Source organism: Mustela erminea, chromosome 7 (assembly GCF_009829155.1).
Source record: "Mustela erminea isolate mMusErm1 chromosome 7, mMusErm1.Pri, whole genome shotgun sequence".
Lineage (NCBI taxonomy): Eukaryota > Metazoa > Chordata > Mammalia > Carnivora > Mustelidae > Mustela > Mustela erminea.
Window position 1 is genome coordinate 27363735 of NC_045620.1, and position 15112 is coordinate 27378846.

General features: G+C 53.7%; 1 protein-coding gene across 2 annotated transcripts in view; it reads right to left on the reverse strand.

Moving 5' to 3' along the window:
- Window positions 1-15112, reverse strand: part of ANGPT4 (angiopoietin 4) — a 41909-nt gene that overhangs the window by 11295 nt on the left and 15502 nt on the right. For both annotated transcript variants that reach the window (XM_032351134.1, XM_032351135.1), the window contains exons 2-5: window positions 6945-7100; window positions 5364-5485; window positions 2469-2701; window positions 84-199 (exon numbers count right to left, since the gene is read on the reverse strand). In XM_032351134.1, the coding sequence (XP_032207025.1) occupies window positions 84-199; window positions 2469-2701; window positions 5364-5485; window positions 6945-7100 (627 nt within the window). The remainder of the gene's footprint in view (window positions 1-83; window positions 200-2468; window positions 2702-5363; window positions 5486-6944; window positions 7101-15112) is intronic.

Genomic DNA, 15112 nt, shown 5'->3' on the forward strand with positions numbered 1-15112 from the left:
TGAAGCTGATGGGGGATTGCCTGCCAGGGACGCCCTTGACTCAACACCCTTGGATAGTCTCAGCCCCCAGGGAGTCCCCTAACCTTCCTGGGCTCAGTCATATTGGCCACATGGATGGTGTAGATGCCGCTGGCATTGGCCCCGAAGCGCTGGATCTCTGCACAGTCCTGGAACACGTGCTCAGCGGCCCTCACAGAGGCTGCAATGGGACAAAGTAGAAGCAATTGGAGGTAATCTAAGGAGAGAGGGAAGGGGCCAGGTGGGCACTACTTCCTGCCAGCTTCTGGGTTGGGAGATGCTGGGCACAGGGAGAGGTGTCAGACCTGGGAAAATTTCTTAGGGGAGGTGACCATGAGCTGGGATGTGGATACAGGGCAGGAGTGACCTAGGAGAAGGGGAAAATGTTGCAAGCAGAGGGAACGGCAAGTTTAAGGGCTCTAAGGTGGGAACAGTCCTGGTGTGTGCAGTGATGGGAAGTGGTGGAGGCCAAGGAAGGAAAAGATCCACCATCCATGAGAGCAGAGCTGAGGCCAGAGAGAACTCTGGCTGTCTGATGAACTTGATAGGAGTAGGGCAAACCCAGCACAGGCATGGTCACCAAAGAAGGAGAGACGACGCTGAGTTTCAGCAAGGGGCCAAGTCAGCCTTGTGAGCCAGGATGAGGAGCCTGGGCTGTGCCAAGGAGGAGTGCTCTGGCTAGAGTGTGGAACAGGGACCTGAGGGGATGAGACTCAAAGCAGGGTGGCCACGGACCAGGCTTCTAGAGTCTTCCAGGACTTCCAGGAGAGGTAACTGGGGTCTGAACTCCAAGGAGATCTTTCCCCCTTTCATACACCAGGAATCCAAGGCCCAAGAGTAAGGTCACTGACTCAAGGGCGCATTGCTGGGGGCACAGGCAAAGCCTCCCCTCTCTCTAGGTCATACGAAGGAGTCCTTAGAGCCTTGGGCTGGAGGCACAAATCGACAATGCCCTTCTTTGGTGACAGTGGGGCAGGGGGACAGGGTGTTTGGGCAAAGTGTGCCTGAGGCGAGGTGCCCAAAGCAACCTGCTCTCCAGACTGGGGAGCAGACACTGGGTCACAGCTGGAGACCGGGCTAGCTGTGGGGAGAGGCCTTGGGGAAAGGTCTTGGGCCGGGGCCTGCAACGGGGGCTGAGCTACAATACCCCACACATGGGACTCATTTAGGCGGCTTCCCTGCCAGGGTTACGCACAAGCCAGTGATGGGTTCGGGTCACTCCATATCGCATGGTTTGGAAGGCATCCACTTCTTCTGCCTGTGGCTTCCTTGGGGCCTCAAATCTCTTAACCCAGCAGGGCCTGCCCGACTTAGACAAGCCCCTGGTGCCATCCTCTGGCCCCAAATCCTTGCCAGCCATCGTACCTGGAACCCATCACTATTGCTTGATTCCTTGTAACTTAAAGGCTTCCCAGGCTCCGCTATGGCAATCCTAGAAACCCCTTCCTATGTCTTTCTCTCACCCAGCCATTCTCCACTGCCCAGTTCCAGTTAGGCTTCCCCAAATATAGTCCCACTTGATGCAAAACCCTCATGTGGCTTTTGGCTGTCCTCAAGTTCATGTTCTCTCTCCTCATCACAGCCTTTAAAGGCCTTCAGTGGCTTGGAAATTTCAAACACACAGCTAGCACATAGTGGCACATACTGAAAAAATTCACTTCCTGCTTCTTCACTTAGAGACCCAGAGATGGGCAGGTGGGTATTTTTGCAAGACTAGGCTGTTCACTGCTGCATTCCCAGAACCCGGCATTGGGCCTGGCACATAGTGGGTGCTCAGTAAGGGCTTTGCTGACTGAGTGAAGCTGAAACCAGCAATGCCTTGGCCACCCTAAATGGACTCCATCAGAAGGAGTCAGTGAGAGTTGGTGGTGGTGTGTGTGTGGGGGGCACCAGGCATTGTTCCCCCTTCTCAGAAGCTAGGGCCAGAGTCACCTCCTCACTTCTGTTTGGCTCTCCTGGGCTTAGGGACAAGGGCAACAGGGTGACCCAGGAGTCTTTGGGGGAGCGGTGAGTCTAACCTCTCCATTCTACAGAGAGGGAAACTGAGGACAGGGGAGGGGTGGGGCAAGTCTGAGCAAGCGAGGATGGAGCATGTGGATCCTGGAACCCAAACTTGTCTGGGCCGGTGGTATCCTTATTAGCTTCACTTCCTTTAAACAGATGGGGAAACTGAGGCCAAGAGACGGACGGGGGCCTGCCCAAGGTCACTCACGGAGTCAAGAGGTAGAGTCTGGATTGGTTCCTCCTGGCACACTCGTCCTCACCACTATCATTACTGGTGGTTATTTCTGTTTCACAGGCGCTGGGAGAGGGGCCGGGCCCTTCCCCGCCCCACAGTGGCTTCTGGGCGACCCCTACCCCCACCTCGAAAGCGAGTGGGCAGGGTAAGCAGGATCTCCCTCTCCGCTCCTGCCCTCCTCCCACACCGCGCAGGCGCCCCGCTCGCTCACCCGGGCCCTGGGCCACGACGCGCACCAGGCGCTGTACGGATTCCAGCAGCTGCCGCTGCTGCCGCTGCAGGAGACTGGAGTTGCCGCTGGCGGCGCGCAGGCTGCGCTCCAGGCCCGCGAGGGCGCCGCTCTGGCGCCCCAGCAGACGCCGCAGCCGCTCCTTCTCGCCACGGAGGGAAGCCAGCTCCGCCTGCTGCTGTGTCTCCAGGGCCTGCACCCGCGTCTCCAGCGCGCTGCGGGGCGGGGGTGCACGCGGGTCATCCCGCGGGTCCCCACACACGGCCACATTCGCGCGCTTGCCTCTGGGGCTTGGGGCGGGGGGCACTCCGCGGAACAGATCCGCACGGAGGCCCAGAGAGGCAGAGCGTGCTGTCCTGGATTACACAGCGGAGGGGATGGAGGGGAAGAAGTGCACCGGTGGCAGAGAGTGAGGAGGGGAGGAAATACCCCGCCCTGGAAGAAGATAGATTGGGATCCATAGAAGAAAGAGGTGCGGGTGGGGGGACATGCCAGTAATCTGGGCAGTGGTTACCGGATCCCCAGTATGCCTGCCCTTGGAGCCAGCAGTCCGCTCTCAGGAGATAAGCTCCAGGGAGCAGGCCCGAGAGTGCCCCTTGGGGGATTAGTTATACTAGAGAAAAAGGAAACAGCTTCGACGTCCAACAGCCAGAGCTGGCTGAGTCTGTTTGCTTTCCGTGTCCCTGGAAATGTTCTGGAGCCGCGAAGAGGAAGGAGGCAGAGCGCATCTGCACGAAACTGGAAAGACGCCCAGGGCGCGGAGGGAACTGCGCCGGCACATTAGTGCCTCTAGTGCAGCCCCACGTGTGGGAAGACAAAACAAGAGAAAGAAAAAAGGTCTACAGGGAAATGGAGAGGGAAACCGGGGAACTGATAGGAAAAGGCATGGAAAGACACGTGGAAGGACACAGCGGAGCCTGAGCGCATCCTCCTGATGAGGTGGTTCTGGAGGTGAGCGATGGACAGGGAGGAAGAAGATGGAGGCAGTTGGAGGGAACCCACCTTCCCTTTCGTTTTATAGGTCCTTATGGTCTGGTGATACAGTAAACATGGAGCATATTTGTCATGAATTTTTTAAAAAAGTTTTAGAAAAAGCAAAAAAAAAAAAATCTTTTGACTCAGCAATCCACTTTTGGCATTTTATCTTGGTTTGTTCCTGCGTGTGTGCGAGGAGGTATGGGGACATAATTAGGGGCTTGGTGTTGAACAGGAGTAAGAGACAGGAGGCAACCTTAATCCCCCAAATGGGGGACTGGGGATATAAGCGTAGGCGCAGCCATAGGGTGCAACATGATACAATTAGAGAGAAGAATGGACAAGTGTGTCGTGCAATTATGGAACAGTTTTTAGGATACTTGGAAAATAGAGGTGCAGAGTGGTACGCTCCATTTGGGTTCAAGAAGGGCAACAAAAGGACTATGCGCAGGTATTTGTTTACATATTCATAGGAAACCCTCAAATGTCAGCTTGTAGAATGTCTGCTGTGGGATAGGGATTTTTATCTCTGTGTTCACTTTGTCAAAACAATGTCTCCCATGTGGTAAAGCTCAAAAAAGTGATTGTTGGTTGAATGACTGGAAGAGGACAAGACACCAGGAAGAGGGGTCACCTCTGCTGTGGGCAGGTGTGTGGCCAAGGGATAGGATGGGAGGGAGACATCCTCCTATTTATGAGGTTATGCTGACCCATTCTCCAGACAAGAACAACGAGTCTAGCCAGGGCACAAGGAATTTCCCCTGAGCCCCGAATTCTGTGGCAGGAAGAGAAAAAGTTGGGGGCACACTTGGGTTCTAGAATTTTAGCTTTCTCCATGGGCCAAGTGCTTATTGATGACATCGTCTGTCTTCTGTGACTTCTAGGCACCTGGTGACAATTCAGACTGTCCCAGTCCCTGCTCTCCCCCACCTCGGGGTGGGGACACAAAAATAAGGACGTGGACAAACTATCATTAGCTGCACATAGATCAGAGGGAGCTGGGCGGGCCTGATGGCCTGATCTTGACCCAGCACGTGAGCGACAATGACATCTCCCCTTGCACCCGGGCCGGTGGCTGCTTCAGAGCGTGGGTTTTGCCTCCCCTAACACCTTGACCTTGACAGTTTTTCTCCACTCAGCTCGAAACCAAGATGAAATCAGCCTCAGAAGTCCATTTCTCTGCCTTATCTGTACCCCATGACTTTTTTATTCTTTGTAATTTGCAGGGTGTTCCCCTCAAGTGTATTTGCTTACAAATGCTGAGACTCTCTCTTCTCTGCCTGTGTAGGCGAGAGGCTGGCAATGTGGTTGCTTCTGGGAAAGGCAACTAGTGGATAAGATCAGATTTACTTATTTACAAGCAAGTAAATCAAATAGAAATTTACAGGGTGAATTGCACAGCATATAAACTAAACTGGAGCTCAATAAAACTGTTAAAAATTTATAAAATAAAGGAACAAAGAAGGAAAGGAGGAAAAAAAAAAAGAGAGAAAGAATGGAGAAAGAATCAGGGTGTCCCGAACTCCCGGGGGACATGTCTGTCTCCTGTCTCCACCCAGCGATGCCTGTCTGACCCCCAGCCCTGCCCCAGGGCCCACCTTCACTCCCAGCTTGAGTCTGGACTCTAGCCCTGGTTTTAGTCCTTACCCCAGCTCTGGCTCCAGCCTGAGACCCCCCTGTAAATGGTCCTTCACTTCAGTCCTAAGCCGGGCCCCCAGCTCTGACCCCAGCCCTGGGCCCAGGCACTAGCCCCCAGTCCAATTCCCAACCCTGGCCCCAGCCTCAGTCCAGCCCTGGCTCTGGTGCCCCCCAGCCCCACCCCATCCTGAGTCCCAGCCGACTTGGGTCCCAGGCTGGCCCTCTCCCCCAGGTCTGGCCTGGTGCCAGGGCACTAGCACCCACCTGTTGCGGCCGTGCAGCCTGTGGAGCTCGTGGCCCTGCAAGAGTAGCTGTTTCTCCAGCTTGTTGGTGGACAGTGAGGTCTCCAGTAGCTGGATCTCCATTCGGGATGTCTGGTTCAGGACCTGTCCCAGCAAACAAGAAGGGGAAGGGGGCGACGACACAGACCCTGCAGGAGCCCTGATTGGCAGCCGCCCCCCTCTCTGGGGGCTCTGCCATTCTAGCAAGGTGCTGATCTATTTCCCTCCTCCTAGAAGTTAGATCCTATAGTCGTTCATTTATCCCTTCCTTTCTTTACTCACTCACAGGCCCTTGCTGAGTTTATGGTCTGTTTCTTGACAGCAGTTCCATTTTTCCTGATGCTCAGGCTCCAGGAGGAGTCCCCTTGACCAGCCCCCCTCCTACCCCATCTGATCTTGTCAGATCCAGCTTCCACTCCCCTCCCATGGCCCATACCCGGCTCTTGGCCTCTGTCATCTCTTGCCCTGTGTCCTGTGCCATTCTCCTCAAGGACTCCCTGTCTCCACCCTTGTCCCTTACACTCCTTCCTCTGCGGAGCAGCCCCAGGCATCCTTTTAAAATGTGGCCCATCTGCTCAGAATCTTCCTGTGGCTCCCACAGCACGTAGTGGAAAAGTCCCAGCCCTCGCCATGGCCTGCCACGTCCTGTGATGTCCTCTGCCCCAGTGGCTCTGTGAACCCTTGCCCACCCTCTCCCCCTGGTTGCTCCAGCTACACTGACCTCCTCGATGTTCCTGGAGCTTGCCAGCACGGTCCTGCTGCTGGGCCTTTGCACATGCTGTTCTCCCTGTTCCCGGAAGGCCCTCCTGGTGAGCCTGGCTCTGATCCTGCCTCCTCGGAGGTGCCTTCCCTGCCTAAACTTGTAGGCCCTCCGTTTACCACTCCTAGCACATACTCCCTCCCTTCTGTCCATGCCGGTTTCTCCTGAGACTCTCACCCTCTCCCATATACAAGGGGTTTATCATGTTCATTCTCCTGGGGGCCATTAGAAAGGAGATGCTTGAGGGTAGGGATGCATGCCTGTTTCATTTACTGCTCTAAACTAGAACCAGGCACCTCCCGCCGTGCCTGGCACACAGTAGGGTTTCAACAGACATGTGCCTATTTGTCATTCAGTCCTTTTGTCCATTCCTTTACTCGCCTTCCTCTTTATACGTTTGTTCCCTCCCTCCCCTTCTGTCGCTCCTCCCGCCTCCCATCTCAGAGCTGCTGGCCCCATGAGGTTGAATGAATTCGTCAAGATCCATCTTTCCCTGGAGCTCTCGGAGCCCCCTGAGTGCTGCTACCCTCTCTCATGCCAGTGCCCAGCACAGACGCCGAGTCACTGGAGTCACAGAGGCAGAAGACCCAAGCCCAGGGCCCGCCCCCAGGGGCACTGCCTGGTGGTCAGAGTGGTTCGTGATGGGGGTCATTGGGGAAGGGCCCCAGGGTGCTACAGGCCCAGAGGAGGCCCAGACTTTATCCAGGGACAGAGGTCAAGGCCAGATGGTCCAGGCTGTAAGTCAGCCAGGCTGGCCACAGCCCTTCCCCCCACCCCCCAATGCCACAGACTTGGCCTCCGTACCTGAGCCTCCACGTCAGTCAGCTTGCGGGTCTGGGCGGTGGTCTGGTTCAAGAGGCTGGTGCCTAGCTCCAGCATGGTGGCCGTCTGGTTCTGGACCATGTGCTGTTGGACCTGGGCCAGCTCTGACCTCAAGTTCATCTGGATGTACCTTTCTAGCTGTGGGGAGACCGTGGGCTGGTGTCATGTGTAGGGGCTGGAGGAAGGCTCGCGTCCCTTCCTGTGCCTTCATGAAGGACATAGAGCAACGAGCACAGGCCTTCCTGTCAGGCCAGGCCACCATTACCTCTCACCTGGACTATTCCAGTAGCTTCCTCCCTGGCTTCTCTGCCTCCATCCTTGTCCCATGTACAATCCATCCTCTACTCAGCAGCCAGAGGGAACTTGTTAAACTTAAGTCAAATAAAATTCCTCCTTTGCTAGAAAGAAACCCTCCCAGGATTCCTATCTTAGAGGAAAAGCCAAATTCTTCCCTCCATGACCTAGCTTTCTGCTCCCACTCTGATTTCTTCTCCCAGTCCTCTCCCACACTCTGCTCCAGATGCACTGGCATCTGCCATATCCCTCCAACACAGCAAGCAGACACCTACCTCAGGGCCTTTGCACATGCTGTTCCCTCTGCCTGGAAACTCCCTCCTTCCCACCTCCATCTAAATGGCTCACTCCCTCATGTCATTTCAGGTCTCTTCCTATCTCTTTTCACTCCTCGAGTTTATATTACATATTTATTGTCTGCTTTACCACTGGAATGTCAATTCCATGAAGACAGAGACTGGGTCTTATGTCTTTAGCTCTGTATCTAGCACAATGCTTAGTGCTTAGTGGATACTCAATACATACATGATCAATGAATCGATGGAAAAGGGGGAGCAGCAAGGGTCGGAGAATAGCCCCCAGTGTCAGGCCCATTGTAAGAGTTTGCAGGTCTGTCCACCCCGCTGGACTTTCTATTTTCCGGCCCCCTCCAACTGCCAGACAGACTGAACCGGACAGTCTCCAACGGTTCTCTGAGCTCGGATGTTCTGGGATCCCACGAACTAACATTCATATCTTTGACAGGGCTGCTCTCTTTCCCAAGGGCAGTTGAAACTTGTCTGGCATGAGACCAGGATCAAGTTGCAAAGGTGAACAGAGTGTTCTCAGGGATCTGCGCCTGCAGGCAGAGAGCCGGTGCCCCTCCTCCACTCCCTCTCCATTCTGCACACACACTGGCTTCCAGCCATCACCCCCACCCCCCACCCCAGCCCTGGCTCCTTCCCTTGCCCTCTTGCTCAGTCTTCCAGGAGGTCTGACAGACAAGGCAGCTCCCAGGGTCCCTGGGAAGACCAGCGCTCCCCAGGGAGAGGTGGTGACCTTGGCTGGGGGGGAGGGTGATGGGGTAGACTCTGGCTGTTTCCTCCTTGGTCTCTTCTCCCCTTTGCCATTCTTTTTTTTTTTCTTTTCCTTTTAAAAAGATTTATTTATTTTAGAGAGAGAGAGAGGACATGAGCGCGTGGGGGCAGAGGCAGAGGCAGAGGGAGGGAGCATCTCAAGTGGAGATTCTGTGCTCACTGCGGAGCCTGACATGGGGCTTAAAGTGGGGTTCCATCTCAGGACCTTGACATCACGATCTGAGCCAAAACCGACAGTCAGAGTTTAATGGATTGTGCTACCTGGGCACCCCTCCCTTCTTCTGTCTTAACAGTCTGTTCCTGTCCCTTCCTCCTATCCCTGTTTTTGAAGGACGGCAACGTGCAACGTCAGATCCTGGAGGGGGCGCATGTGGGTCGTGCCATATTGACTACAGCGGTGGTTCTCGAAGTGGGTACCCTGCTGCAGTGTCTGGGGAGCTTGTTAAAAATGCAGATTTCTACCTCCCGCCGTACACCTCCTGAAACAGAAATTCTGGGGTGGTGCCCAGCCATGCAGGTGAATCTGATGCTCACTCAAGGGTGAGAACTCCCAGGGAGGCAGTCACAAAAGGGACTGAGGACTAGGGAGACTGGCCCATTGGAGCTTCTCAAGTCTTTGTCATGTGGGCCCCTCAGTCCTCTCCTGCACCATCAGCTCCCCGCCCCGCTGTCTCAGCCACTCCCATCTAAGAACAAATTCTTGACCCCGCAGTCCCTCCAGCTGTGCTGCAATTTCCTTGGTCCCCTCAAAGGCAAAACTTCTTCAACTTGCCTCCAGTTTCTCACCTGTATCCCCACCTTTGCCTCTAAAAACATTAACAGTATTATTTGGTGTATGGTCCGCATACAAAGAAGCATAAGGAACGATATAATGAGGTCTGTGTCTTTACCCCGTTCAAGAAAAAAGTATAACCCATACTGGAGTGCTTGGGCGGCTCAGCGGGCTGAGCAGCTGACCTGACTTTTGGTTTCAGCTCAGTGTGTGGTCTTGGGTCGTGAGACACCCCCAACCCCTGCATCAAGCTCTGCACTCAGCAGGAAGTCTGCTTCTCTTCTCTCCCTGCTCACTCTCTCAAATCAATCAGTCTATATCATCTATATCTATATCTATATCTATATCTATATCTATATCTAATCTATAACCCATCCTGTTGAATCCTGTGTCCTGCCTGCCTCCCCAGCCCTGGGAGCCCCTTCTCTCCTTAACTTGCCTCGTTGTTATCTTCTCCTGAACAAGGGAGGCCCAGGGACCCTTCCATGTCCTCTTACTCGTCCCCTAGTAGCACTCAGGGCAGATGGCCACTCCCGAGTTCTGGAAGCACTTCCCAGATGCTCCTTCTCCTATTTGTCCATCCACCCGTGGTCACCCCCTCTCTGCCTCCTCCTTTACTAGGCTCCTACATGTCAGGGGGCTCTTGGCCCAGTTCTGTGCCCTTGTCTCTCTGTACGTTCTCTCCCTAGGTCAGAGGTCCTCAGTGGGGACCACAGGGTCTGCAGAAAGAATTCAGGGAGTCCATGACCTTGGGTGAGAAAAAACTCTTTTGTTTGCTAACCTGTAAGGAAAGTTTGGCATTGCCTTCTATTATGAGCGTAGGCCACACACAGCATTATTAGCGGATCCTGCAACTTCATTACCAATAGAAATCACCAATATTTCCACACCATAGTGCAAGTGTTATAGAACCTTTTTTTTTTTTTTTAAATCTTTCATCTATTTATTTGAGAGAGAGAGTGAGCGAGCATGAGTGGTGGCAGGGGAGGCCCGAGGGAAAGGAAGAAGCAGGCTCTCCGCTAAGCCGGGAGCCCAATGCAGGACTCCATCCGAGATCATGACCTGAGCTGAAGGCAGATGCTTAACCGACAGAGCCACCCAGGCGCCCCCTTACAGCATCTTAAATACTGGTTTTACTCATCGTGACCTGAGAATGATGAACCTTCTCAAACCCACCCTGGGGACGGCTTTCCCACTAGAGCGCAGACTTGCTATATGCTGGTTTTGATGACAGCGGCGGCAACAACATCGCTGGGTGGTCTTGGGCTTTTGTTTTACGCATTTAAAAGCGTTGCTCTGAAAACGGATCTACTAGCTTCACCCAGGACCAGAGGACAAAGTGTTCGGATCTACTAGCTTCACCCAGGACCAGAGGACAAAGTGTTCGGGGCTCCAAATGCATCAGGCCCCGCGCTGCAGGTGGTCCTGTTGGTCCTACGACTGTCAAGTGCTGACGGTGCCGCCTCTGCCTCCCACCGCCCTTCTCCCCTCCACAGCCGCCAACCTGACAGCCTCACGTGGGCTTCCAACAAGCGTCTTCAGGCAAAAATATCCAACGTGGACCCCTTGGTTCCTCCGCGCTCACTGCCCTGTCTGCATCCCCACCGACTCTCCCTCATTCCACCATCTTTCCCATCTCCGCAACTGGCCCCAAACCGAGACCTTATCCTTGATGCTTTTTATTTTTCTCATCTGCTGCGCTCCATCCCCCTAGGGAGTTCCGACCACTAAGATCCCAATGCCAGTTTCGAATCTGCTCTCTTCCCTGGGACCTGGGCCAGGCTACTGCTGTCCCCCGGGGTTGGCTTCAGGTGCGCTGGACACCATGCCTCTGTCAGCTCCCTGGGATTGCTAATGTGTGGTTGCCGGGGTGCCCAGGGGGGATAGGGGAGGCAGAGCTATAAGGAGGCTGCTCTTGCTCACTCTCAGGAGTCACAGACCTCCTGGAGTCTGGCTTAAAATGCAGCAAATGCAGACTCCCAGACCCTAAGCAGACAAATAGTAAGTGCGTTCAGGAGATGAGACTCTCGTGCATCTCCCCCAAGCCTCTCATTTGCAGATGGACAAACTGAGGCCCAGAAGACTTGCCCAAGGTCACTGCCTGGTAGGCTAGGTTCCCCAACTCCTTGTCCAGGGTTCTTTTCAGGTCTGCAGAGCTGGGTTGGGGACTCAGGGTAGCTTAGGGGTCATCTCAAGTGACAGGAGTTCCCTAAGTACCCTCATTCGTCCCCCACTTGTCCTGTGGCTGTGAGTGGCTGGGTGGGACCCAGGCCACCCACAGCTGGGGCCCATCACCCAATTTGCCACACCCGCCCACCAGCATGGGTCCTGGGATGGGTAATTTGGGCCAGATGGACCCATTTTGGCCATGCTGGGCTCTGGTGAGTAATGCTGGCCTGCTTGGTGGGGATTGGGTCTGGTCCAGGGTTCAGGCACAGGCTGGAAGGATGGGGGAAGGGTCCTAATGAAGGAGCCAGCCCAGGATGAGATCTGCCAAAGTCCCCTCCCCACCCCCACCCTCAACCTTAGGACTGGACCTGCCTCTTCCCGGTCACCGTCATGCTGGCAGATTCTCAGGGTTGAGATGGAGGACAGGGGCCTTGACCTGTGATGATGACAGGTCCCTGTCCTCCATCTCTCCAGCCCACAAAGAGGCTGATCTCTGGCCTTGGGGCTACCAACCCCCCCACTTTGTCACGGGTTTTAGTTTGGCTCTACGACATTCCAACTGTGGGCCTCTAGTAATTGAGGGCTACAATTCTCTGAGCCTCACTTTATTGATCTGTGACACGGGGACAGGAGACCTTGCTCCTTGTTGGGTAGGGGGCAGCTGAAAAGGGCCTTGAAGGAAAGGAAAGGAGTTTAGACTCCAGGGGCTGGGTAAGGAAGGAAGGTGTTCTGGACAGATCACAGATGGGCATCCCCTCAAGCCTGCTTTTCTCCCACGTTATTTGTACAAAAAAAGTTTACAACTAGAGAATGGAGAAGCAACCGTCTACGGATAAGTAACCATCCTTGACTCCATCCAGGGAGCTAGCGATGTGTGCAAACAAAAAGGATGAACTACACAGAGTGAAGTAAGCCAGACTTAAAAGCCTACATACTGTAGGACTCCATTGATGTGACTTCTGGAGAAGTCGGAATCCATGGTGTTGTCAGGAACGGGAGTCTGGGGTTGGGAATTGACTGCAAAAGGTCATAGAAATTTCTGAGGTGTTGGCAGTGTTCTGTGTCATGATTGTGGTTGTGGTTGCATGTCTTTAAACATTCGTCATACTCATGAAACCATATGTTAGACGGGTGTGCCTCACCTTGTGTCTACACCTCGGTAAAAAACAAACCCACTGAAACAAGATTCTAGAAAATGTCCCATATGAAAGCACGTATTACAATGATAAATACAGTTTTTCAAACGAATCCCTCTGAGTGCTATGATGTATTCACTCAGGAATTTTTTGAGCACCTATTGTGTGCTCGGCCCTATGCTAGGGACTAGGAAATCAGGAATGAACAAAATTGGCAACAAAATTCTGATTCCAGCCCATGGTCCCTAAGTCATCAGTTAAATTCCAATAGTGACCAGTGCGCTGAAGGAGATGAGCCAGGGCAGTGAGTGAGGTCAGGGTAGAGCTTGGCTGGAATGGCAGGAAACCCCTCACTGGAGCTGAGAGGCTTGCCCACTGTGCCAGATTCAGGAGGAAGGGAGTTCTAGACAGAGGGAAAGGCAAAGGCACAAGCCCTGAGGTGTGAGTGCATCTCACAGGTTCGAGAATCAGAAAGAAGGTCAATGACGGTGACCTGCCCTGCCTGTCTCTTCCTTGGAAAACGGTGCCCGAGGTTCATATTTGGGGAAAGCATTTTGTCAATGACAGATAAAATCCAATGAGGAAAGAGTAGTTAGTTCTTTGTATCTGATGACCCTGGGTTCGAATCAAAGCTCTCAACCTAGAGGTGGTGTGACCTTGGGCAGGTGCCTCTATCTGGCTGGGCCTCTTCTCTAGAATGAGGGTAATCATGGCTCCTCTATCTCTGGGTTGTGGGGAGGAGGAAGATTCCTGACACGACCTACCTGAAGGGCTTGGGGTGTGGTTATATAACCAGCACAGGACAAATTCCAGTATGGCTGTGTCATGGATGACCAGCCAGCTGTTAAAAAGAAGGAGGCTGACCTTCATCGGAGGCTGGTCTAAAAAGAAGTCCCAGTTATACTCTTGAGTGAAATCAGCAAGATGCAGAACATTTCCCACAGTGAGCCTGCTAATCTCTAATTGAACCGAGCTCCGCCCACGGTATGGACTATGGGCCACAGATTGCTACCATGGTGGTAGCAATGCCCATGACTTTGTTACCGGGAGACATCCCAGACGTCCCTGTGTCTCACCACAGTGACTGCGGACATACAGGACATCCTGTTTACACGCATCATGACGGCAAAATGATGGAAAGTACTAGATTGTCAGATTTTGTTATTTACTGTATTAATACAGGAGCCATAGGGGTCAGTATTGCAAATCTGTTTAAAAAGTATTGGGATACCTGTCTCTCAAGGCAATGTGTTTCCTCTGTCAATCTATGCATTTAAATTTACATTTGAAAAAGTCTGCTTCAGAGAGAGGGTCCAGAGCTTTGCCAGATGCCAGAGAGGCCCAGGGCACGGGGAAAGTGAACACAGATGTCCTCACTGGTGCTCCCTGACTGGAGCATGTGCCCCAGAGTGCATGTGGGGCTCGGCCCCCCTTGGCTTCTGGAGCCTCAGGGAGTGACTGGCAATTCGTAGCTCCATGGATGCTCGTTTATTTGAATGAATGAATGGATTGGACACCTCCCCTCCTGGAAGAATTGCCTTTGGAAGAAATACCACTGCGTGGCTCTGTGGGGCAGCCTCTGGGAAACAGAACAATGGCTAAGGACGGAATCGCACTTAAAAAAAATTAAAAATTAAAATTAAATTAAATCCCTGCCCAAGCTGCCTCTTGTCCCTTCTGGCCTTTGTGCCAGGAAGCCAGTAAGGGAGAGCCCACCATCATGACCCCCACTGGCCAAAGCTGTTCTGGAATGGGCGGCTGGGGTCCCCCACAACCTTTGTGGGACCCCTTGGAAGTCAAGGCCATCTCTGTACGGTGTCTAGCTCTGAGTCACTGCGGGCGGGATCTCGTAGGAGGGTGTAGGACTGGCCCCCTGGGGTGGGAAGGACACTGGAAGAGAATGAGGCCTCGTAGCAAACCTTCCAGAGGCTGGCGAGACTTCTAATGTCAGAACTCTAGGCTCTGGGTGTGAATCCCACCTGCTCCACACACTGGCGATAGGAACTGAGTGGAATGTCTTCCCTCTGAGTCTCGATTTCCTTATCTGTCAGATGGGAAATGGGGGAACCAAGAAACCCCCTTTTGGGATTAGCATGAAGGCTAAACGAGACCCCTGGACAAAGAACCCAAGGATGTCTGGCCCATAGCAGATGCTCCCTGCATCTCCCCTTAGGAGACTCTGGAACCTTCAACTTCCATTAACCGGACTTCTTTTCTACAGGCCTGGAGAAAGCCTCTGTTTATATCTAGCTTTGAGGCCTCCTGGCTGTGTGGTCTCTCAGAGTCTCAGTTTCCCCAGCTGTAAAATGGACACAGTAGTGGGGTCTATCACATGAGACTTGGGGGTGAGGGAAGGGTTCAGCGAACCCGTACCTGGCGCGTGCCAGGTGCACAGTGACTTTCGCTGTTACTGTTGTTGTCATCGTGGGGGCTTGGCACCCCTCCACCTGCAGCACCCCAGGAAGGCTGGAGACTCTGTCCTTATGGAGAACATATGTCTCAGCCTCTGGTCCTTCTGTCCTTTGCTGGTGGGACTTTGCCAGGAGTGAGAGTGGGGACAGGAGTTGGGGGCCCTTGGGGGATAGATGTCCCGGTAACTCATTATGGCACCCCATGATTGCCGGTTGTGCTTGGGCACCTTAGAAATCGCCTCTCCTCCCCCTGCGTGGGGCCTCTGCTATTGACCCCATTTTATGGATGAGC